This window comes from Drosophila pseudoobscura, chromosome X (assembly GCF_009870125.1).
Source record: "Drosophila pseudoobscura strain MV-25-SWS-2005 chromosome X, UCI_Dpse_MV25, whole genome shotgun sequence".
In the NCBI taxonomy this organism is placed as follows: Eukaryota; Metazoa; Arthropoda; class Insecta; order Diptera; family Drosophilidae; genus Drosophila; species Drosophila pseudoobscura.
The window spans coordinates 51,757,590-51,782,841 of record NC_046683.1 but is presented as its reverse complement, the minus strand read 5'-3'; the positions used below and the strand labels follow the sequence as shown (position 1 = coordinate 51,782,841).

The 25,252-nt window shown below is 42.8% G+C and overlaps 3 protein-coding genes across 5 annotated transcripts in view; 2 read left to right on the top strand and 1 right to left on the bottom strand.

The window, feature by feature from the left end:
• The window catches only part of Oatp74D (Organic anion transporting polypeptide 74D), a 28,237-nt gene extending 6,290 nt beyond the window's left edge, over nucleotides 1-21,947 (top strand). For all 3 annotated transcript variants that reach the window (XM_033381658.1, XM_033381657.1, XM_015187683.2), the window contains 7 exons: nucleotides 9,157-9,201; nucleotides 18,035-19,861; nucleotides 19,927-20,290; nucleotides 20,352-20,536; nucleotides 20,607-20,750; nucleotides 20,825-21,001; nucleotides 21,071-21,947. In XM_033381658.1, the coding sequence (XP_033237549.1) occupies nucleotides 18,397-19,861; nucleotides 19,927-20,290; nucleotides 20,352-20,536; nucleotides 20,607-20,750; nucleotides 20,825-21,001; nucleotides 21,071-21,252 (2,517 nt within the window). In that variant the 5' untranslated portion in view covers nucleotides 9,157-9,201; nucleotides 18,035-18,396 and the 3' untranslated portion in view covers nucleotides 21,253-21,947. The remainder of the gene's footprint in view (nucleotides 1-9,156; nucleotides 9,202-18,034; nucleotides 19,862-19,926; nucleotides 20,291-20,351; nucleotides 20,537-20,606; nucleotides 20,751-20,824; nucleotides 21,002-21,070) is intronic.
• edin (elevated during infection) lies at nucleotides 1,674-2,126 on the top strand. Its single transcript, XM_001353752.4, has one exon. The coding sequence runs from the start codon at nucleotides 1,712-1,714 to the stop codon at nucleotides 2,039-2,041; it is 330 nt and encodes a 109-aa protein (XP_001353788.2). The 5' UTR covers nucleotides 1,674-1,711; the 3' UTR covers nucleotides 2,042-2,126.
• A 161-nt stretch (nucleotides 21,948-22,108) lies between the features above and the next one.
• Nucleotides 22,109-24,184, bottom strand: U4-U6-60K (U4-U6 small nuclear riboprotein factor 60K). The gene has a single exon (XM_001353750.4). It carries the CDS (start codon nucleotides 24,062-24,064, stop codon nucleotides 22,388-22,390), a length of 1,677 nt encoding a protein of 558 aa, XP_001353786.2. The 5' UTR covers nucleotides 24,065-24,184; the 3' UTR covers nucleotides 22,109-22,387.
• Between the last annotated feature and the right edge of the window lie 1,068 nt (nucleotides 24,185-25,252).

Genomic DNA, 25,252 nt, shown 5'->3' with positions numbered 1-25,252 from the left:
TCTCGGCTAGATCTATAAAAATGTACCATTATGACTCGACAACTTCTCAGACATCGACACGTGTATTGTATCTTGTGTTTGTATCTTTTTTTCTCTTTTCAAGCCTTTCTAGCCTTTTGGCTTGCTTTGGTTTGGTTTTCTATTTCACATTGTGTATACGCCCCGAGGGCCGGGCAGCGATACCAGATAAATAGCCAGCAGGTGACAAAAGATGTAAATGCATAACTTGATATTCAATAGATAACGCCGCACAGACCAGGTAAATGAAATCTAAATCGAATAGAGGAGACCTAAGCGACGGCACATGCAAACAACTTTCACCTGCAAATGATCTACACCCGGAGAAAAAACAGCCCTGAAATTTGTAATGCTTACACTTGGATTTAAAAATGCATACCTTTGCACTACGCTTGAATTTGAAACCCGAAAATTTCATTTAAATGTGCGTGTTTTGTTTTTGTGAGTGTATGTATGGACTGGGAGACATACAGACAGAAAGACTTTCGCATTGAGATCGCTTGCCGAGGGCACCAGTACGCACACATATAATTACAGCACTCGAAATTGTGATTAGAAATCAGTTCTCGTCGAAAGAATTGAGAGACAAACTGTATGCTATACACATACGTATGTATATAGTATATCACCATTTACTTTCACAATCATCAAAATTCAAGTTCATGGCAAGCCGTTCAGCATTTGGCAAAGGTTTTTTCTTTTTCTACTTCGGGCTGGGTTCCGATTAGGCATTCATTTATGCCACCCGAACTACTAATCAATGACGCTCTGGTCGCTATCTCCAGGGCCGATAACTGACGCGGCAAGAAAGCTATAGAACAATGTTTCAAAGAATTGTGCGTGTGGGTTGGGACCGAGACCAGGAGCCCGGGGAGACGATACGCACGGGAAAACTAAAATCTTATTTTGATTTCTTTCGTTTCTGTGTCAACGAACTCATTTGAACTAAATTCTACTTAATGATTTTACAGTCGTTGTTGCCTTCTTGATAGTTTCTTGTGCGTGTGTGTGTTATGTTTTAATAGAGCTCTCTTTTGGCGTTATCTAAAAGCTTGTTGCGTAGGCCGATTCGAATGCGTTTAGAAAAGAAAAGTTATTATGGACAGGGCGCGCCCTCTTTTGAGCTGATTAGAAGCAGGTTGTCCGGAGAAAAATTTGGATAAATTAACTAACAAAGAGACTCCATAATCCTTGAAGGATCATCATGATGCTATGGGTTTTTTTTTAATAGCCTGGAAGAAAGACCTCGTGGTAATTATTCTTTAAACAGTCATATGTATCTTCGTCTGTTACTTGTTCTCTGAAATCCCGAGCAGTGTCTTCCTTTGTGCTTGGAGTCCTGTCTTCATCCTAAAACATAAACATATGTAAATCCTGAGGTATCCTCAATGGTTCCCCAAATTCTTCTGCTTATGTCTTCACCTGAAATGCGACTATGTTCTTGTCGCCATATAGTCTGAAAAACAAAGCATATATAAATGTATGTGGTAGAGATAAGGAACCCCGTATTGGGGATGCACCTTTCGAAAAAAAACCACCCTCGGGGGCAGATAAGAGAAAATGTCATCTCAAAATAGGATTCCCCGCTTCGAGGTAAATCCCATGTTCAATTCTCTTGTTACAATTCTCCTATAAAAGCTGCAACCGATCCCTAGATCGACATCAGTTGTATTCTACCATCTCACAAGCCAAGATGTCTTCCAACAAGTGCACCCTCGTGGCCGTCCTCGCCTGCTGTCTCCTGGCTGTGGTGTCTGCCTTTCCCCAGCCGGATCCGGATGAGTACTATGGAGGAGATCTGTCCCTGGTTCGCCACGTACGCTCTCCCGAAGGCGGTTCTGTGGTTGTGGAGGCCAGCAAGGATCCGCAGAGAGGCCGCGAGGCCAGCGTGCAGTACAACCAAAATCTGTATTCCAGCCGCGATGGGCGTGGCACTGTCGATGCCTATGCCCAGGCAAGCCGCAATTTCGATTACAATCGCAACGACTACGGCGGCGGCATTCAGGCCTCCTGGAAATTCTAAGGAGTAACGGAGATATAGTACTGGATGGAATGATCTAAATGCATAAAGACAAAATATATTACATTAAAGAACACTTATAACAACAGATGGTTCACAGATCTCTCTGAGGAAAAACTGTTTCCAAAGCACAAGCATGGGCTTCTATGTCATTTCTGTTTGTAGGGTCCCAAGCGCCAACTCAACTGAAAAGACCTCAAAATGAGGGAGCAGCAACGGGGAAAAGCAGTTGATAGAGCCGAACCATAGGCTACCCTTCATACGCATTACCCACATAGTGTTCCACTGCAGTACCCCTTCTTCCGTTGTAAAGTGGCTGAGACAACAGATGTACCGCTTCCTCGAGGGTAAGCAAAGAAGTACTAAAAACTCACGAGTCGTCGTCGCCTGAGGGGTCAATGCACTTCCCTTCCCATCGACTTCCCCCGCCCCCTCTCCCACACTGCTGGCGTCGTTGTGTAACCAATAAAAATTGATTCTGTTGCGTGCGGGGGGACAAACATACACACACACACACACACAGAGAGAGAGAGTGAGAGGGAGACTGGGAGAAAGAGGGAGACAAACACTATAAGAAAGTCATTCAAGGGTCCGCCTGTCCGCTGCTTCTGCCACTGTTGCTGCTTCTTTCCTGCTGCTGCTGCTGCAATTGGGGTTGGCGCTGGCTTTTGCTGCATTTTATCGCTTCTTTTTTATCTACTTAGAAGTGTCTGTGTGTGTTTGTGTGTGTGAGACAGTGTGGGTGGGTGTGTATGCTGCTGCTGCTGCGTTGCATGACTAACTGTAATTACTTTCGCTTTCCGTTCGACCAGCTGGCAAATCAATAAAAATACCCAACGCGAGTACAGAATGTAGTACACTGAACAAAATGGGGGAGGATAATCGTTGAACCATTAAGATTCATTAAGAATTAGTTTTCGTTTAATTGGAAATTTAAAATATATTTCAATTATTTAAGAATACTATTCTTTATTTGATTCTTGATTTTTCACATTTAAGTTAAAAAATTAAATGTATTTCGTACGAAAGAACCTTTCGACAGAATAAGTATTTAATTAAAAAATGTGCGTGCTATTTTGAATGTGCCATTTTTCGCCGAGTGTAGATTTAACAAGGGAAGCTTTTCTTTGGGTGTACACGAAATACTGGTATTTGACCCGCTTGCACTTTTTGGGGATCTCCTTAAAGTTTTTTGTTCGGGAAAGCGACAACAAAGGCATCGTTAATGAAAACCCACGAAAAGGAAAACGAAAATAAAATAAAAAGCACTGCATACGAAAATGACTTTCCATTTTCATTTAACAATAAGCAATCAATTGCAAGTTCATGGCACGGCTAACGATCTATTAGAAGAAAGTAAAAACAACTAACGAAAGGAGAGAGACAGAGAGAAGTAGAGAAGTACAGAGACAGAGGGGAGGGAGCAGCGAAAGGAAGCAGAAACAAAAGAGACAAGGCTGAGACGCCTACACTGAGACACGCCGCTCCACGAGGTGAGTGCAGCTGTCAGCTGTTGTGAGCGAGAGAGATGGAGAGCTGGAGAGCTGAAGAGCTGAAGAGCTGGAGAGCTGGAGAACTGGAGAGGGATAGAGCGGTGGGAAAACTGCAGCAGATGCAGCCGCCGCGCGACTCGACTCAACTCCCAACTGGTTTTTCATTTTGACTCGGAAAAACCACACATTGGCATTGCCCCGTTGCCATTTTTAGTGGCAAAAACTGACTGCATCATAATGAAAGTGAAATGCATTGCAAAGATGGCAGTTACCAGATGCAGCACGGACAGAGCGACAGAGAGAGAAAGAAAGAAAGGGAGAGGCAGATGCAGAGGGAGAGCCAGAGAGTGGCAAGTAAGTCAAGTGCAGCAGCATCAACTGCAGCAGCAGCAGTAGCCGTAGCAGCAGCAGCAGCAGCAGTTGTTGCAACATGAAGTGCAGTCGCCATAAACGAGCTGCAAAACATGGATTGGAATGTGCGCACGCGTCACCGACAACTCCATCGCGTCGCATCGTATCGCATCGCATCGTATCGCATCGCCAACTCGTCTTCCGGCCCGTGGCGCCTGCTGCTCACTTATTTGGCTTATTGAGTTAATTGGCTACATGCGAGAAAGAGGGTTAAGCAAGCACAAGTGGCTAAATTATGTCAACAGAAGCATGTACAACGCATACCACACGTACATATGTACATATGTACATACGTACAATACATAACGCATACACGCGCACAAATGCGTACCACCCCTCCATCTGCAGGCCAGTCCGTCCAGTGTTCAATGTCAGATCAGCAGCCCCGAAGGTCATTGTCGGTTGCAACGATCGCATTCCGTTTTCCCTCTCTCCCTCCCTCTCGGATGTTTATCTGCCTCCGACAGCATGGATACACATGTATGTATGTACTTATGTACATATGTATGTATGTATGTATGTCTGGAGTTCTGGATCATTGTAATTGATTCCAATAACATGAACAGCTCTCGACCATTAAGGCTTGGCATGCCCTTTGCATTTGCGGTAGGGCCGTGCCATTCGTACAATCAAGAGCATCGGATATCTGAGTCATGCTCCATTTTTTCTTTGAGGGTAGCTTTCACAGAGTTGCCAGATCTCCAGTAGTCTGGGGAATTCCCCCAAAGATGAATTCAGACAGACTCGTAAACTTTTACAGAGTTCCCATAGATGATAAAGCCTGCATCCTTGTGTGTTATCTTCATAATATTTGTATAATTTATGCACCGCAGTGGGTTTCCCCAACTGCAGTTTCTCTTGCCTTGCATATTTGATGCGCCTGCTCTCGGCTCAATCAAGTCATAATAAATTAACCTCTATTTGTAAGCCAAGTGAATAATGCAAACAGCTAACAGACAGCCGAACACAATGCAACATCAATTCACTCTTCTTTTTTATTGTTTTTTTGGTTACATTTCACTGATTTTGAAAGTGAACGCTGGTCCAGGCGGTGGCGGCAGTCGGCAGGCGGAATCACGACTTTGTGGGCAGAGTCTCTCTCTCTCTCTCCCTCTCGCTCGCTCTCTGCACGTCTGTTACTCTCACTTGCAGTACAGTAACAGTTGCTAAAATATCCATCCATTAAGCAGATATTAATATTTCCAGCATTACGGAGCTTTCCCTGTACCTTTTTTTGGTTAGTTAAAGAATTTTGGAGCCTGATCCTCTGTTACTTAAGCTGTCCCTCCCGCATTCTCTATGCGGGATACAGGTTCTGTTGATGCTATTAAGATGTCCTCTGCTGTTGGTTTTATCTCTCTGTTACTGCCACTGTTACGACTGGCCCATGCCACCGTTGCTGCTGTTGCTGCTGCTGCTGCTGCTGCTGCGTGGGTGAAATCCAAACAGACATAAATTTGGCGTCGTGTAGCTGCCGTTTTTACTTACTTTTCCATCGCGAGAGCAAATGAAGCGAAACGTGGGTTACGGTTTTACTTTATTTTTCGGCTTGTACATCCACATCCACTGCTCTACGAGTACATGTACGATATGTACATCCACAGCTGCTGCATATCTTTTTGAGTTACATATTTGCCACGTCTCTGTGGGGCCGGATAGACAGCGACAGCGACAGCAACAGCAACAGCGACGCGCCGCGACGCGACGATGTGAACGTCGGCTGCGTAGGCAGGCAGGCCTCTCTGTGCATCAGGTTGACCCAGTTTTCGCTTTCTGTCTTCGTTTTGGCTATCTTTTTTTTGTGAAAATTATACGATATGCAACTCTAAGTAGACTTGTTTCATGTTTGTCCGTTAATTTATGGCACTCACTGTGCCGGGCAGCCTCCCAGCCTCCCCCTCCCGCTCCTCCCCGGGGCAGCTCTCAATCAATTTAGCACACATTTTCCCGGGCCTGGACCCATCACTCAGTCGTACGTGCAATATGCTCCATCTCATTTATTCAATTAAATACCACGTAACTCTGTGGCCACACAATGCAATCCATCGCAATTCCTACTAAACTAGTTTTTTAACATCCATTCTTTCCATCTTCTTTCGCTGTTCAACAGAACGATCCGCAGATACAATGTTGCAGATTCTACTTTGCAAATGCACTAATTTGAGATACAATGTCGAAAGGTATTCTTAAAGTAAAGCCTCACATTTGACTACATTTATGATGATTACTTGAGTGTTTGTTGCACTACAGCGGGGCGTATACGTGATGTGAGTGTAGGTAGGGTAGGGTGTGCACACGTAATACCATAAATCTGACAACTGATGATGAATGGGCAAAGTGGTACTGGTAACAGAAGTGGAAGATGCCAACCAGCAGAATGATAAAAACAGTGAAGTAATAAGTTTTATATTTCATCTCCCTAGCAGAACTATACTTTCTAGTAAAACAAACAGATTTAAGAATGGCTTTTTAAACATTAAAAATACAGCACATAAGAACAGCTTCTACAAGGGCATATGTACATAAATACATATGTATGTACAGATATATGTATATAAATCCTGTATGTAAATAAGAGTGCGTCAAATGGTTAGACCCCTCTCCCACATGGCTCTTTCCTTTCACTCAAGCGAACTCATTAAATAATTCACACAAATGAGAGCCAAAACAGACGCCCCCGACCAGCACAATTGCGCATATTTAAATACCACCCCCAATGGTTCGCTAAATAGCAAACATGTTGCGCTTTATGATACTATTTGCATTTTGCAACAACTACAACAGCCACAGACAAAATTACAACAAATTGGAATTGGCCGTTGCAATGTGGGTTGGTCGCATGCCACACATACACACACACATGGCAAGGTAGAGGAGAGGAGATCAGCCATAACAACAGGCAGAAAAGTCAATGCACTTCGCACACAGACACACACAACCACACATACACACACACGAGAAAGTGCAACAAGCGTGAGTAAGAGCGAGAGAGACCGTTAGATACGACCATGTGTGCGTGCTTCGATTTTGCAATAATTTCATTTTCATTTCAAATTGGAATTTCCATTTGGAAATCTCTGGGGAGGCACACACTCACTGAGAAGAGAGCGATGCAGATACAGCGGAGATCTAAAAATAGGATTCTACGACGGAGCTGCATTTTCCAATCTGATCCTATTATTTTACTAATTATGTCACCATAACAGTTATTGTTCGATTCCAGGTTTTAGTTAGTTTTGTTTTGCGGCCTGCCTTTAAATCCCTGTCTAGACCATTTTTCCACGTAAATGCGCAATAAGTTTTGTGTTGTCTGTCTGCCATCTCACCCCCCAACCAACTTCCCATTTACTCTCCTTTCACATGAGAGAAAGCTTTTGCCGAAAAAAAGCTTTTGAGGGTTGTATTTTGGCACGATTTCTTTGTCACAGACACTTAATCATTTGTTGTCGTAGGTCAAAGTACGAGTCAGGGGATGTAATTGCGTCAGCGAAGCAAATCAGATACAGAAACACCCATACACATACACATACATATATACATATGTATGTCTATGGAAGATTGAAGCAACATGCACATGTATGTATGTATGTACATATGTATATATTTCTGTACATTTAAGCAAGAGGAAGCTATCCCTCAAAGAAGCTTTTAATCTGTTGCTCCTACTGTATTTTTCCTATTGCACCTTTGTGGTTTTTTTTATTAACTTTTCTTAAAACCTACCAAATGCTACTCTTTTTCACTTAAAAGTGCAGCAGAAAGTGCAAGTAAAGAGAGAGATGTCTTCTGCAGCCACTGCTGCTCTCCCAGATGCAGTTTCTCTCTTTGTCTCTTGCTCTCTTGTGGCTGCGCTGCTGCTGCTTCTGCTGCTGCTGCAGTTGAAAGAGCTTTAGCAAAGAGAGTGCGCAAAATTATTGGAATTGCACAAAGAAAAGTGAATCGAGAGAGAGCGAACGGGAGAGAGAGAGAGTGATGTGTAGTGGTGAAGACAAGCTGTGAGGGAGGAGTGTAAGTGTACCAGCTCTGCTCTGCTATTGCGATTGTGTAAGTTTTACATGGCCCAGACACACACAGGCATTCCTCTGCCAAAATAAAGACAAAAACTTGTTTTATTTTCTGCTATTTATTCTTGCATTCTGATTAAGCAGAGGGAGGGGTGTGTACACTATTAAGGGTGTTGAGAAGTGGAGGACAACCCCTAGCCAAACGTAATTAGAGCAGTTCTTCCAATCTTTGCTGTGCCGCTTCCGCTGCCGCTGCGCTGCTCTTCTGCTGCTGATGCAGTTATCAAAGCTCTCTGGCTGAAGCAGAAACTGCGCTGCTGCTGCACTCGTGTGCGTGTGTGTGACTGACCTATCTCAATGCAATGCTGCTTGTCCGCTGCTTCTGTTACACACACACACACACACACACACGCAGAGTAACATTTACGCCAGACGGTGAAGCCTAGGGAGAGAGAGAGAGAGAGATGACCAGACAGTTGTGCTCGTACATCTTTTATTTTTTGTAGTTTTTGTTGCTGCCACCCACCCCTGCCACTCTGCCCCTGCAAAGATTTGCATTTTACATTCATTGTACACTTTGCCTTTACTTTACTTACCCCCCCATTAAATAGCCTTTACTTGTTGCACCCGCCCTCCCGTTGTTGTTGGTATTTTTGTAATTTTAATGCTCGTTGCATTTTTTTAACACGAGTAAACTTGTTTTCTGCTGCTGCTGCAGTTGTTGTAATTGTTGCTAATCGTTTTTGCTGTAATTTTTATGACCCAACTTAGCGAACGCATATCGATCGCCTTAGACAGAGATAGATAGATAAATAGATGGCTTGACTGCTCAAAAGAGAGAGAGGAATAGTCTCTGACGCCAATTTGAAGACGATTTTTACTTCTGTTCTGAAATTCTTAACAGTGAGTCTATCTATCTATCATATCTATCAAGAGAAAGAAAGAGAGTCACGATGATAGAGATTGAGAGAAAATGGGAAGCAGCAGGCACAAGTATAAATGTACAGCGATTGAGCAGAGGATGCGGCAGCGGAAATGAAACTGTTATATCGCTGTGTGACTTCCAGGCTTCCACAAAAAACTCCACTATGAAATTGTCCCTACCATTCCTTATCATAGAGCTGAATATAACCTTAAAATATACTTTTTAAACTAGGTTTCCATACAAATAAAATTACTAATAGTTCTGCTCAAACTCTTATACTTTCAGTTACCAGCCCCAATACGGACAGCGACAACGCCCAAAAACTGACAAGTAAGTAAATTGAAAAACAAGAAAGACAACGAAAGTCTCCCAGCCAAATTCTTTTTGGTCAAACAACTAATTTAAAATGTAACGCCTTAAAAAGACAGGCGCCAAAAGAGATAAACAAAAAAGTCCAGCCAGCAAGTGGAAATTTACAAAAGAAGAAATCGCAAAAAAATAAGATAAATAAAAAATTACAAACACGCACTCGTAGCAAATTATGCATGGGGTTTTTTTTATTTTTGTATGCTACTTAAACAATTGAAATAATTTTTTTGGAGTGCTTATTGAAAAGACTGGAAAAAACAACAACAAAAAAACCCATAAAAAAAATGTTAAGTACTTTCATAAACAAATAATCATGAGTAATGAGAATTATGAGCAGGAGACTTTGTATCTGTGTCTGTGTCTGTATCTATGGGCTAGACGAGAGTATCTATGGCCAGAACTGTGGCCATGTCTGTTTTCTTTCGGTTGAGGGAACCACTTGACACTTCGAGGAGGGAAGATACTTGAGATGGGAATCGAACTGCTGGAGGGGGGTCTCTTCTCGATACTCGTACTCGTATTATGCAAATGAGCCAAACTTTTTGCGCATGACCGGGTTGAGGTTGAGGGGTATGTAATTGGTCGCTAATTGGAAAAATAAATGCAGAGTCTACAATGAATTATGCCAAATTAGCCGCCATCCCCGAGCGAAACTTGAAAACGTGGAAAATCGGCAGATGACAGCGAGCCATTTATAAAAGCTATAACGGTACCATTCGGCTCAGAAAACCTCTTGTGCAGGTTAACGTTAACACCTCCCAGCCTTAGATGGTCGCTGCCAGTACAGAGCCAGGGCACAGGGTCCAATGGTCCAGAGCCTGGGCACGAAAAGCCGCTTAAATCAGCAGCTCAATCAATCAGACAGAAATTTCAGTTTAAATTAAGAATATTTTTCTTGTTTCTGAAACAAGGTTTCTTTTCTCCACAAAGCCAGCACAGTGGGTCAAAAGATAATGAAAACATAATGTAAACTGAAGCAAAACAACAAAAATATGATACTTAAAACTATATATTTGCATTTTAATTACAACTTCTAACATTCTGTCGATACTTAAGACAGCACTGAAATAGGAATTATTTTTAATTCTGAAAGAATACCAATGGAGTTTAAAAATAAATTCGATTTCTGATTGGTTCATAAGGAAAATAAGTGTTTCTAAAAGACCTGGATTGCATGACGGATCATTCGTTTATCCCTTTTCTATTTGTGGTTTTTTTTGTTTTATTATTTTCTTATATTCTTGTATTATTTAATCATTTCATTGGCATTTAGAACTGGTCCCACTGCCAGCTCCGAATGACAAATGTAAACTGTTCTCTTTGGTAAAGCAGAAAGCAATCCGTTTCTCATTTATTCTGTATTTCTTAAGAGCAATATACAACATCCCATATATGTGCCTATATAGGTAGTATATTCAGGAGTGAAATACATTTGAACATCTCTTTTTTGTCGGCTGGAACGTTCCAGAGCGTCACGTCAGCGCCATGTACTGATCTTCACGCCAGATACTTGGTGGACGGGGAAGGGAGATATTGGAGACAGAGAACCTGGGGGATTGAGAACGGTTAAGAGGTTGCACTGGACATGGACATGGACGTGGACGTGGACGTGGGACCTGGACTTCCACGCCCGACTCCGACTTAATGCAGTTCTCGCGGAATGCCTTTTTGATTGCATTTCATTAAGTCTTCTTCTGTTTTTTTTCGATGATTTTTTGTTGGTGTATTTTGAATTTTTATTTCGGCTCTGCCTGTTGCGGACATTTCAAAAATTTATGCACACTTGGCTGCCATTTTGAGCTTGTTAATTTTCCTTTATTTTATTTTTTTTTTTTAGTTTTTTTGGGCTGCTCTTTTTGGTTTGAAGTTTTTTATTTTTATTTTTTTTTTTTTTGTTTCATTTGGTTTGGTTCTGCTTTGCAGTTTTTTACCTTTTTCAGATTTTTAACAAGCGCCGTCAAAAAGGAAGTTTTGTTTCGCGCATAATGGAAAGCAACAGCAGCAGCAGCAGTGCTCCACAAAAAAATAAATAAAATATATGTATGCACACTCAGGCAGACAGATACGAGTACGCGCTGTACAGATACAAGAATTTCGAAAAGTTGTTTACTTGCGTGAGCAATGTGCAGGTCAGATACCCTACAGCAGAAGATTGAATCGAATTTAAAGGAGAGTTTGCCAGAACAATGTCGAGAATATGTTCCTAAAAATAATATTTTTATTTGAACTATTTTCCAAATGATGCAAAAATGCTATCAGGGTGTGTAGCCATTTTCCCTGTTTTTCTGGCTTTTTCCACAATTTCGCTTCATGAAAGTATCTGTCAATCTTCGAGTAATACTTTGAACACACATTATCTCCGTATAGTCTGTTCAGATACTTATCATACTTATACCCATAAGAGTACTCGTATATCCCCAGTCACCGAATCCCAATTGGATTTTAGCCTTTTGTTGAACATTTCGTAAGTATATTTTTTCATTGTTTTTCGGGAAGAAGGCCACACCCTTTTGTGATGCCATGAATCAGGCAAATATATGTGCATATACATACATATATAAGTACCTATACATATGTAAGCGCGCTGCTCAGGTCATTTACTTGGGTGTTCCACTTTAAAAAGTGGAAACTTTTTCCCAAAAGAGAAAAAAACATATCCGCATTGAAATATATAATTTGTATAACCCGCACACTCGAAATGTTTTATTGCGCCCCCCCCCCCCCCCCCTTTTTTGACGTGGGGCGATTTAAAATCGGATGAGTTTCCCATAATAGGATTTGACAAATTACCAACACCCAATTAATCAGAAAAATACCATAGAAATAAAAGGTTGAATCATGTCAGTGGCTGCTCAAAAAAATTAATTCATCTCGGCAGTTTCGAGCACTGAAAATGCTATGTAAGTATAGTACATTCATATACATATAGATATTTATATATATATACATACATATATATATAATCGCTTGTCCCAAGCCAAGTTGTGAAATTTTTTGTTGTTGTTTTTATCCGTCCATCCATACGTCGTCTAACATTTTGCTTGCGCAAATCAAGGTTCTGGTTCAAATTTCAGTTCTCAATGTGAAGGTCAAAGTCAAAATACTCGCACACACATATAAACATACATATATGTTTAGGTATAAAATGTATCTGTATCTGATTGGTCAGCGAATTCGAGACCCTAGATAAATAAACAGAGCCGAATGACTCAATAACTGGCGGGAATGGAATACAGATAAACACATTAAATTTAATAAAATATAAATACAAAATATAAAGAAAATTAAATAACGAACTGAGGCATAGAATCGACCAGTAATTTCAGTGGGTTCACAGTCTTAACTGGGTTCTTTAGATCTTTAAGCCAAGGTTCATCCATATATTTAACTGCGATCTCTGGACATCATCAGTACAGATTCTTTCACTTAGATCCCAAATAAGAACTACAAAGGCTCTTCTCCAAATCCAAAATTGTATAGAATTACCTAGAGATTTATCTGTATTTCTGTTCTGTGTTAAGACCCTCTTGCTCTGCCAAAAATTACCACTTAAATCTCTCTGTAAAGATCCATCCATCTCAGATAGCACAAACCTCAAACACCACAGCCGCAAATGCAGACAAGTTCTAAATTGTTTCTATGCTAAAAGTGAAATGTGGCCAAACCACTTTTTCCAAGCTCTTTCCACTTGGCTTGAGAGACCCAGCTTCAACCCCAGCTCGAGAGCTCCAGCTCCACCTCCATCTCCAGCTTCGACTTAAACTTGGACTTGGATCTGGAAAGAGAGGCATCTGGGGACTGGTTGGGGTCTGCAATTTACTTTCAATGCTGCTTCTGGCCATTGTTCAGGCTTTCTTCTGCGGCTTTTGCACTTGTTTTGTGGCGGCTGCGGCCGCTGCTGCTACGGCGGCCCCTGTCAGCGTCTAGTCAACGCGTTGCCCGCGTGTCTGGTTTTGTTGCATGTTGGCATGCAGCAGCCACAACCACTGCTGCAGCCACAGCCACTGAGCTGCTTGGTATGCAATTTGCAATAGTTGCGCTTGCGCAATTCAAATGCACACCAGCGCACACACACAGACACACATTGATACACTCATACACATACAAAGGCATACATAACTCAGTTACGTAGTCGGCGCAGCAGCTCTGACGGAAGGCGGAAGAGGAAAGCGGGAAGCGGGAAGACATGTTGCAAGTTGCAAGTTGCCAAGAAAACCGGAAAATCAACACGCATTGAGCAAAGAAAAAGTACCCCCCACCGCCCCTCGGTAAGCCTCCTCTGGTGCCTACCCATGAGATTCTATTTACACTAGACCAACAGCCAATCGGATCTTTTTGGGATAATATTTTGGATATGGAACAAAAGAATATAAAGGAACTTTTAAGAACATTGTTAAAAAAAAATAGTATAAATAAATTTGTATGAAAAAAATATTATATGATAAAAATAATATTAAACAACAGTTCTTAAATGATTTAATCTTTTCAAAAAATGTTAATTGCAAATTGTAGTGTTTTAGTAATAGATTGAGGTAAAGACCTTTTTACATGAATAATTATTAAATCAATTTTAAAAACATAAATATAGATGATAATGAAAGAGGTACATATGGACATATGTACATATCTGATAACTCAGGAAACTGTTCTGTTGTAAAACTTTCATAATATTTGTATATTTTTTATACAATTTTCGGCTTAATTAATGCTCGAAATTGTAGTACGGTGTAAAATCAGGCGTCGTTTTTCTCACATCGTTCCTAATGCGATAGCTGTGAGGCTCAATTGAAATGGAAACCTCTGGTTCAATCTACATATCGATCTATCCAGCCCACTCTCTGTCTCGGTCTCTGTCCCTGTGTCTCTCTCCACCCGTATCTATCTATCTATTTCTTCAATCTGAAAGCGGTAGTTTCGTAAACGGGGTGGTTTAATTGCATTTATTATGATTGACACTGATAAATCGGCCATCATCTGGCTGTCATCTGTGAACACTTGCAGCAATTTGAACAATTAACCATCCATCAAGCCAAATTAAAGCCAATAGATGGTCTAACACTTATATAACCAGCCATACCAGGCCATATGTACAATAGTTCACAGCCTGCCCCAGCGATGCCCGGATGCCCTGATGCCCGGTTCCCCGTTCGGTGGCGGGTTCAATGAGCCTTAGCTGCAACTAAAACTGGTAACTGCAGTAGTTTTAACCTCAGACTTGGACCCAGACTCCTTCCTCCTGCCTCGGATCTCAGGGATAAGCCTGAACCACTCTCTGTTGGAAGAGCGACCGGAGCTAGAGAGAGAGATTACTTGACGATGGCCAGAGCGATAAGTGGGGGCTGAGTACTAAAGTACTCGCTTTGTTGTGGCCATCTACGTCACCTTACACTTACCTTACCATACCTTACCTGTAGATTGAGGCAGCTGGGAGATGGCAGTGCGGATAGCGATCGCACACACTGTGGGAAAGTGTGAAGATAGATAAGACAAGCAGACACGGATGGAGATAGAGATAGAGTTAGAGGCATTATCATGTCTACACTCATAGAAAAATGGCATTGTAAGAAAAATACAACCATATTTCAATTAAATATCCGGTGATTAAATATAAAAAATAGTGAAATTAAATAGAATTTACTTTTAAAGAAATGCATCACAAGTTTATAAAAAAAGTTTTTTGAAATCTATATTAGATATTCAAATTGTAGAAATCATGTTAATGTCAAAATTTAACTTAGAACACATTCTTTTTCACACATTTTTAAATGTAAGCTTAAATATTAAAGGTTCAGGGCTTTTTCTCTGGGTGCAGGTACTTTTCATGTTGTTTGTATTATAAATGATTAGAAAATGTATAATTATCAGATATGTTTGGATTAACCGATATGCAGAATGTTTTTAACCAATTTCCTTTAGCTTTTCCGCTGTGCAACCATCCTCCTCCCTCCTCCCAATCGACTTGATCGCATTACCAGCTCAGAATTGCTAATTAAGCACGTGCTCTTTCCATTCCAAGATCCCTAATTGTGCATAAATAATTCGAGGCAAAAGCAATACATTCCAGCGGCACACCACACACACAACCGCAGCAGCAAAGTACAGTACACAGTACATACATACACATACATATATATTTCAAACAGAAATCAAAAGCGCAAAATGCGCAATAAATAAATACAGAAAAAGAGAAGTAGGGAAGCCATCAGAAGCAACAACAGCAGCAACAGCAACGCCAGAGTCAAGGCCAAAGTTTATGACGCCTGCCTCTAGCCTCTAGCCCCTGCCCCATGGCTGCAGTTCTCTGCCACGCACCACTCCACTCTGTCCATACACCCAAAGAAATTTCACTTTCCTTATCAGCGAGGTCGCTACCACTGATAAGATTCGCGGAGTGCAGGCGGCACTGCCATTCCGATTGCGATTGCACTGCGACGGAAAGTGAAATTATATTCAGTCATGACTTTTTATACCCTTATACACACACACACACACACACACGGACAGATATTTGTGAGTATGTCAAAACAAAATAAAATTTAGAAACAACAATTTTTTGGCGAATATTTGACATTGAAAAATTTGTTGTATGAAAAAAAACGGCAAGGCAATGGGAGATACGAGCCGAATGGGACTTTGGCAAACTGTTTTAATATTTGTTCAGCAAATGCGTATTTATGGTGCATAATTATAAGATCACTTGGTAAGAGTCTTGATACAATTATACATATAGAGAATAATTGTATGGAATTAGAATTCGTTTATGGAAATACGAAATAAATTGATTAAAAATGTTTAGAGGACCTCATAATCATTAAAAGAGTACATGAATGAAATCAATCCAATGGGAAATCCTTATCAGTCTCAACCTTGAATTCTTTTGCTGCTATTAATTTGTCAAAAAATATAGGTATAATGTTCTGTTTCTGGTCATTTATGGCTTTCGCCTAACATTTTGTCGCGTGCTGTACTGTACTGTGCTCTACATATGTATTTACACACATATAGGCGACTGCGTTTTTAATGCCGTTTCCAGTCAGTCCTCCAGTGCACACATACTTATGCGTGAGGCTGATAAGCTGTTCTGTTTCCAGCTCTCACCCCTCCTCTGCTCTATATACTTCCGTTTTTTTGTGCAGTCTTTCATGGAGTTTCATTTGCCTTAGTTTCATTTAATTTTCCAATGCTGGCGGTTCTGTGCTCCTATTGAAAAACAAAATATATGTATTTATTTTTTTTAGATTAATTTAATTTACGAAAAGTGTGAGCAATCTAATTTTTGTAAAATAAAAGTGTTCTAGTATAAAAAAAAACGGTAAAAAGCTTTATTTCCAATAGCTCTAATAATGAGACCTCACATATAGCATGGAACTGGTCAAAAGTTTGCCTATACAGTTTTCTAGCGAAATATAATGCCTTTCAACTGGTGTATAACTTTTTTCAATCATACTATCGTGCAAGATTTTATCTATGCAGAAAGCTAGATGCCGTTCACCATGACGTATACGTTATCCTTCATCTACATGCACATGTAAATGTACATTACGTGTAAATGTACATTACAGAATTCGTGTAAAATATAAATTAAATAAAATATTAATAAATATCTATGTATTAATAAATACTAGGAGGCACGTGCAGAAACTATATGGTGGTCAGACATTTAATTAATTAATTAATTAATTTAATTAATTTTTTGCCACATATGCTTTAGAATAAAATAAAGGGCGAAGACCCAAATTACAATATCGGGCCAAACACGTTTATATAATAGAAAGAAGTAGTAAATTTTTATAGGGAATAATCAATTTATACATAGATATATACGAACATTATTTAAATAATTATAACCGATACTCAAAGAGTACAGGGGCATATTCGATTTTTGGATGGATGTGTGTAACACCCAAAAGGACACGTTTTCCACCCCATTATGTGTATATATTCTTGATCAGCATCAATGGCCAAGTCGATATAGTGTTGTCTGACCGTTCGTCTGTCCGTACCGATGATTGCTTAGATCTCAGAGACTATAAGAGCTACAACAACCAAATTTTGTATCCAGACTGTGTGATATCACACTGTTACAGGTGAAGAATCATAGGGAAGGCTCATATCTACCAGATTGCCAAATCTGGTTTAGATCAGACTATAACCAGATGGAACAAATCGAGACAGCCCATTCCCTGCGCTTACTCATTCACACTCTCTCTCTCACTCTTTCTCGTGCAGTATGCGCCCGCTGGCGGAGGGGAGCTCAAAATAACAGCAGTTGTTGCCGTCAGAAATGAAAGAGAGAGAGACAGATGTAGCGGAATCATAAAAAAGGATAAATAACCTAAAACTCGAATAAAACAGGTCATTAGGTGGAAAGGGGACAAATGAAGTTCAAAAATTAACATTAGAACATAACTAGGGGCTGGGGCTCCTTTCTTTCTCTTTATTTTTTCCCCGACTATCATAAGAAGTGCAACCAAAATTGTTAGAGATCGGGATCTGCATTAACCAACCAAATTCTACCGAAAGATACCAATTTCGGCGCTTACAAATAATTACGTATAAAATATGTTGAATAGGTTACATATATCCTGTCGGGTATAAACGCTCCCGCTCGTTTTATGTTTTTTTTTCTGTTGTGAATATTTTACTGCATAAGGAAAGGCGCACACATACAAGTAATCTTAATACATAATCGTAAGCAAACACATTTAAACTGAAGTGAATTAAAGTCCTTTGAAAATTCCTCCAAAGATATGAACTAATTTTAGACATTCTCTCTCGCTCTCTCTGAAACCAGATAAGCACTGCCATATTGCAACAAGGAGCATCTACAAATTAAACTGATAGAAAGGACAAAAAACCATATATCAACAGAGCAACCAAACTACCTCGATTGCTGCTTGGCGCCAGCCAATAAAAAATAATTTGAACCGAATGAAGAACCAGAAGCCCAGTGAAAGTCCATCTCCAATGTAGGGGGGAAAATGGAACAGGTAATAACCAGTAGCAGGACCACTTAAAGGACAAAGGACAGGACGAAACCAGTACAGTTTCGCTTACACAGAGCACTCTCCAAACGCTTCCGCTCCGAATCCAATTAAGTCCCTTAGACGTACTTGATCAAAGAACTCCAGTAGGAAGCAGATACCTTGAGGTATAATGAAGAGCAACGGGGATGTGGAGGCGGCAACGCCTCAGCCTGTGGCAGGATCAAAGGCCAGCAATGGTCATGGTCACGGCCAGAGCAATGGCAATGGCAATGGCAACGGCACTGGCAATGGCAATGGCTACCATCAGAACGGAGGAAGACGCGACTCCACGCAGGCCTTTACGCCTCTTCTCGCCCAGCACAATCAGACAAACGGCGAGGGGTTGGGCAACCAGGCCCCCCCGGCCACGCCCACAGGCAACACTGTGCTGTACGAGAGCACGCCCAGCAACAACAACGAGTGGAAGGCCTCGGAGGACATCAATAACCTAAAGAACGGCCTCGGGGGCCTGCTGAGCAGCAACAACAACGGCACTGGCAACGGGCACAGTCTCCGCGAGAAGTACGCCCACGAGCAGGCACCCCTGACTGGGGGCTACAAGCTGCCAAAGCGCTCCAGCGAATCGGAGGAGTCGGACGACTTTGATTCGGACCTCAATGGGGGCGCCGACGAGGGCTCCAGCTGCGGGCTGTTCGGCTGCCGGCCGAGATGGGCGCGTCGGTTTGCCTCGACGCACGTGTTCATGGTGGTGTTCCTGCTGGCGTACATCCTGCAGGGCATGTACATGACCTACTTTGTGTCGGTGATCACCACGATCGAGAAGCTATTCCAGATCAAGTCCAAGACCACGGGCTTCCTGCTGAGCGCCAGCGAGATGGGCCAGATCTGCACGGCCATGCTGCTCACGTATTTTGCGGGACGGGGCCATCGCCCCCGTTGGATTGCCTGCGGCATGGTGTTATTCTCGATTGCCGCCTTTGCCTGTGCCTTGCCCCACTTTATCTTCGGGGAGCAGCTGATGCACTCCAGCGTGATCCTTCAGCAGCAGCAACAGGTGCTCCCTGCGCGATCGGAGTCATCGTCGTCTTTGATGTGGCACAATGCCACCCGAGAGATGCTGAATCCGAATCTCTGCCATTTGGGCGGTAATGGTTCGCTGGCCGGCAGCGAGTGCAACGAGGAGCGGCAGCTGGAGCAGGCCTCCCACTCGAAGATCACCGTCATCGTCCTGTGCATCTTCTTTGGCAGTTTGCTCAGCTCTGGCATTGGCCAGACGGCCGTGGCCACCCTCGGAATACCCTACATCGATGACAATGTCGGCAGCAAGCAGTCGCCTATGTACATGGCCGTCACCATTGGCATGCGGATCCTAGGACCCGCCTCCGGCTTCATCTTTGGCAGCTTCTGCACGCGATGGTACGTGAATTTCTCGAATCCCGGCTTCGATGCCACCGATCCACGTTGGATTGGCGCCTGGTGGCTGGGACCCGTGGCCATTGGCAGCCTAATGCTGTTAACCTCCATTGCCATGTTCTCGTTCCCCAAGCAGCTGCGGGGAAAGCAGCAGACCCAGGCCCAGGTGGTGGCCGCTGCGGCAGCTGCCCCCGAGCCAGAGGAGAAGCCCAAGCTCAAGGGTAAGTGTGAGCGATCCGCAATCATTCGATTTGCTTATTGCTCTTCTCCATCTCCATCTGTACAGATTTCCCGAAGACAGTGCGCCGGCAGCTGAGCAACGATATACTGATGTTCCGCACTGCTTCCTGTGTGTTCCATCTACTGCCCATTGCCGGCCTGTACACGTTCCTGCCCAAGTACCTGGAGACACAGTTTCGGCTGGCCACCTACGATGCCAACATGATTGCCGCCTTCTGCGGCATCCTGGTCATGGGCATTGGCATTGTCATCTCTGGTCTGTTCATACTGAAGCGCAAGCCAACGGCCCAGGGCGTGGCCGCCTGGATTGCCTTTACCGCTTTGGTCTATTCGGCGGGCATGATCATCCTGATGTTTATTGGCTGCAGCATGGATGACTTTTCCGGCTACAAGGCTGGCAATGCCCACAGGTGATATATTCTCATCAGAATGGATCTTTAGCCCTCTCTTAACGCTCCATCTCTCCCCCAGTCCCGCTCTGATCGAGCCCACTTGCAGCGCAGCAATAAACTGTACCTGTGATAAGGAGAACTTTGCACCGATCTGTGCCGATGGGACGATGTATATATCGGCCTGCCATGCCGGCTGCAGCACCTCCTCGCTGCGGCCCAGCGACAATCGCACACTCTACTCGGACTGTGCTTGCATTCCAGATGGTGAGTCTTATCCAAGATCCTAATTTTCCTAAGCTACTTAATGGTCTTTAACGATCTCTGGAACTTTCAGCTGCGGAGGCGGTCAACGGTTACTGTGATAATAACTGCAAGAACTTCATCTACTTTATACTGATCTTTGCCATTTGCGTATTTATGCATTCCACCTCCGAGGTGGGCAGTATGCTGCTCGTCATGCGCTGTACACATCCGAAAGGTACGTCTCATATACAGTATACCTACCAGTATATCTAGATCAATCGGTAAACTATATACTCTTATGACTTGCAGACAAGGCCATGGCCATGGGTGTGATACAGTCTGCCATTGGCTTATTCGGGAATGTTCCTTGTCCGATCATTTATGGGGCTGTGGTCGACTCGGCGTGCCTCATCTGGAAGTCTGTGTGTGGCAAGCACGGTGCCTGCTCGCTCTACGATGCGGATACTTTCAGGCATTATTTCTTAGGTGAGTGAACGTTCTACTTATCATTATTTAATCTTCCATTATCCAATTGTAAACCTTTTCTTATCTTAGGAATCACGGCCGGCATCATGTTTCTGGCTTTTCTGATGGATCTGGTGGTGTGGCGCAAGGCGCATCGCATTGATATCGCACCCGAAGACCCACAGGAAGGAGCGGCAGCGGCCAATGGCCGATCCCTAGATGTGTCCGAGTCGAAGCAGCCCATTACCCCGGCACCGGACACCACTGTCTAGGTAGAGGCGGGATCTAGGGCGGGATCAGATGGGACAGGACGGGACACAGACAAGCATTGCAGGAACTCTGCAAGATTTCCAATAAACGTTAAACCTTAATTGTTAATTAGTTATCATTTTGTCTAGTTTTTTAGCCTAGTGCAAGAGTTATGTAATTAGTTAAGTGGCATATACCCATACCCATACCCCTCTCCTTCTCTTCCCTATTCTACATACTCGTAGGACCTAGGGAATACGATTTTGAAATCTGTGTAAATCTCAACGTTATAGTCGAAAAAAGGATCGAAGAAAATGTAATTGTAGAAACACTATCAATACATATATATATATATACATATATATATATACCGATAAATGATCGAAAATTGTGCAAAATGGCCAGAAAAATTGATAAATCTGTATGTATAACTACTATATATGTATATGTAACAGCTATATCTGGTGTATCTGATGTATGTATGTATGTTTTTTTTATACTTATACATATGTAACTGTAATTACGAGTTATACACTAGACATTTACATTTACATAGTACATTTACATGTATTGTATGTATGTATGTAATTGCAACCTATCTGTGGTAGTTAAATTTTAGTTAAAATTCAAATTAAATGTCTAAGTTTGTCATACAACCGCAAAAGCAGCAACAAGAATATACGAAAAGAAATTAAATTGAAAACTATATACAAACAAATGATTTTGGGTCTCATTTATACCTCTAAAGCTACCTCTAAAGTAGTATACATTCTATATTAACACCCGGTACAAAAGCACGAAAATTTGTGGCACAGGCAATATCCACATCAGGCTTTTAGTACAACTGAAATTTATAAAACCATCCGAAAACGCAATCGATTTATACCAAAAATGTTTGTTTTTTATTAACAATTTCTATACAAAAAATCCTTAAATTTACGAACAGCATTGTCTTGGATGCGATGCCGCCTTTCGCCTAATTAAAACAACATATTGTGTTATACAAAAACGAAAACTTGAAAATGTTTTGGCTATTAGAAGAGTCTCTGTAATTCAACGAAAACAGTGGGGTTGTGGGAGAGTGTGTGAGGGCTTATGGGACAGAAATGTCCGATCATAAACCATAAGAAATGAAAAAAAAATGAATCATATGAAAAATCAGCTATCGGGCGACCAGAGTTTAAAGGTGCGATCGAATGATGTGGTGGCTATATACTGCGAATTGGGCGATATATCCACGGAGATGACCTTGTTGTCGTGGCCCTGGAGAGTCTTGAGCGGCTGCCACGTCTTATTCGACCAGATCTTGGTGGTCGAGTCGTAGGAGCAGGTAACCAAAAAGCTGCCACAATCCTGCTGGTACTTGACATCCGCAATAAGATTGGTGTGAGCAGGAATGGTGTAGACGGGCTGGCGGCGTCGCAGATCCCAAATCTTGCAAGTGTTGTCCTGCGACCCGGTGGCAATGTGGAAGCCATTGGGCGAGAAGTCCACCCCAAAAACGGCGCCCAGGTGGCCCTCTAAGAACATGATACAGCGTCCGGTGCGTAGATCCCAGACGCGCCCGAAGGCATCGAGGCCGCCTGTAACCAGTACACTGCCATCGGACTGGTAGGCCAGACAGTGGACCGGCTTGGCATGCCCCTCCTGATGCAGCACCTCAGTCTTCTGCTCTAGATCCCAAAGCCGCCAACTGGAGTCGTAGCAGGCTGTGGCCAGAAAGCGTCCGGATGGATGGAACGCAACCTTGGAAACGCGATGCGGCATGTGGCCTGTGATGTCGGCAATCGATTCCTCGTTGTTGAAGCCCCACAGCTTGACGGCGCCGTCGTGGCCCCCGGATGCCATGGCCACCACATTCTCCTCATCTGCCTTGACGCCCGGCCGCAAGGCCACTCCTCCAACATAGCTAGCATGACCACGCAAGGTCTGCTTTAGTTCACAGTCGGGCACGCTCCATAGTTTGCAAAGGCCCGACCACGACGAGGTCAGCAGGAGCGTAGAGTCTTCGTTGAAGGCGACACCGCTTACGGGCCGCGTGTCGCCCACTTGAGAGCAGAGAGGAGCTAAGGACTGAAGCTTCTTTTGCATCTCCACCATGCGACCAGCCCGCGTGGCACTGGGTACGACGAGAGCTTCTTGAGCTCGCATCAGACGATCGCGAGCACGCGGCAGCGAGTAGTCCGCCAGCCAGAGACGTGATACCCGCAATGTCTCGGGTCCTTCGTGATACCATGTGGCCTCCTGTTCGCGCTGCTGCATCTTGCGCTCCTCCTCCTCTGACTTCTTGTTGAGTGCATTGTCGCCGAGATTGGCCAGTAGCTCCTTGAGACGGCGTCGCCTCTCCGCCGGACCCTCGCCGAAAAAGCAAATGGGCTCGTTCAGCTGACGGAGATTGCTCTTGATCTCCGCATCGTCCGTGGACACGTTAATCTGACGGGCTCTCTTCTTCCGCTCGAACTCCTCCAGAAGCGCCACCTTATCGCGCTCCATCTCAGTCTCAAGATCAAAGTAGTCATCGTTGATTTTGTTGGCCAACGAGGCCGCCGTTGGGGGTGGGAGGCTGGCTTTTGTGCTGCTTACCTTCTTGCTGGGCTCCTCGTAATCCTCATCCGATTCGATGTCCTCCAGCTGGGCAGGAGGTGCAGGGGCCGCTGGTGTGGCCGCAGCCGCCCCCGATGTTTGGGACGGCGTTGTGGCTGATGCGGCTGTTGCCGCATTTGCTGCAGACGACGCGCCGCCGGCATTTTGCCGCTTGCGCTCCGTCTCTTCTAGCGAACCGTAGTGGATGGTTCGCTGCCGTTTGATGTATTGTATATCGTCATCATCGGACATTCTATGATATTTCTAATCGAAAAGAATTAATTTTAAACTAAAATTTCGCCGAAAAACGAAAGAAACAACAAAAAAATTCCTCAATGAAAACGTTTTGATCAGTGTGACCGCGGATTTATCGACCCTTGAAAATATACCGAAACGTCCCGTTTAATGTTGAAAGTATACCGTGAATATACTGACGAATTATCCAAGTTCCATCATACATATTATCCAAGTTCCATCATACATATTCCTCGTTTTTGATATTCCGTCAAATATTATTAGCTAGATAGAACATTAAGCCGTGCCCAAATAATTGTATTCGATTAGTGAATCAATTTTCTACTTGATTGACTTATTGAATACTTGACTTTGATTTTTGTCGACTCAATTTTTGTTCCTCAACAACACTATAAAGTCTCGTGTGATAGCCCACTTAAGCCCCCTCTATTTAAACAGTTCAACGACTTGAGGTAAATGGCGGAAAATATTACTAATTGTAACTTCTTCTTGTAGATCCAAGGCATCTTCCTTTTGAACTGTAAAAAAACCATGATATCTTTCACCTGAACTGCGCTAAAATTATTAAATTTTCATTATTTTCGGTGGCATATTAATATACCCCCTTTGTCTACCATGGGCTAATAGTTCTCCGTCATGGATTGGAAACCATTTGCCCAGATTTTGATATTCGATTTGCCATCTATCTAGGACTTCCACACCTTAACACATAATTTTATCCGATTGATACATCAATTTTCTACTAGATTGGCTAATTTTGAGATTTATGAGATTTATGGATGAGTCTCAATCTTTCTATCGATTCAAAGAGAGCCTTATTTGAAGAGCCCATAAGCGATTCGAAGAAAGCAGTTCGGCCATCGATACTATCGACTGGATGCAAGTGCTGCGCGCCAAAGAGCAATAATTTGAAAATAAATGAGTAAATACGGTAAAGGTAAATATACCTTCAACTCAATTTCAACGTAAAAATATGCCAAGCAGTATATAAAATACCGTAAATGGTCACCGTGATGATAGCGCGCGGATATGTATGCAAGGTTAGTGATGGACTTAAATCGATAGCTCTGCGTAGCCGATGGGTCAGCAATCCCCCAAGAAGTCCTCGAATCGAAAAAACCGTTGTTGGTTTAAAAACTGTTATATTTTCTTATACTGTTTTACATTTAGCATAGAATTTCAAAC

Bases quoted from the DNA above. Each gene is read 5' to 3' on its own strand.
- edin (XM_001353752.4), top strand. From the start codon at position 1,712: ATGTCTTCCAACAAGTGCACCCTCGTGGCCGTCCTCGCCTGCTGTCTC.
- U4-U6-60K (XM_001353750.4), bottom strand. From the start codon at position 24,064: ATGTCCGATGATGACGATATACAATACATCAAACGGCAGCGAACCATC.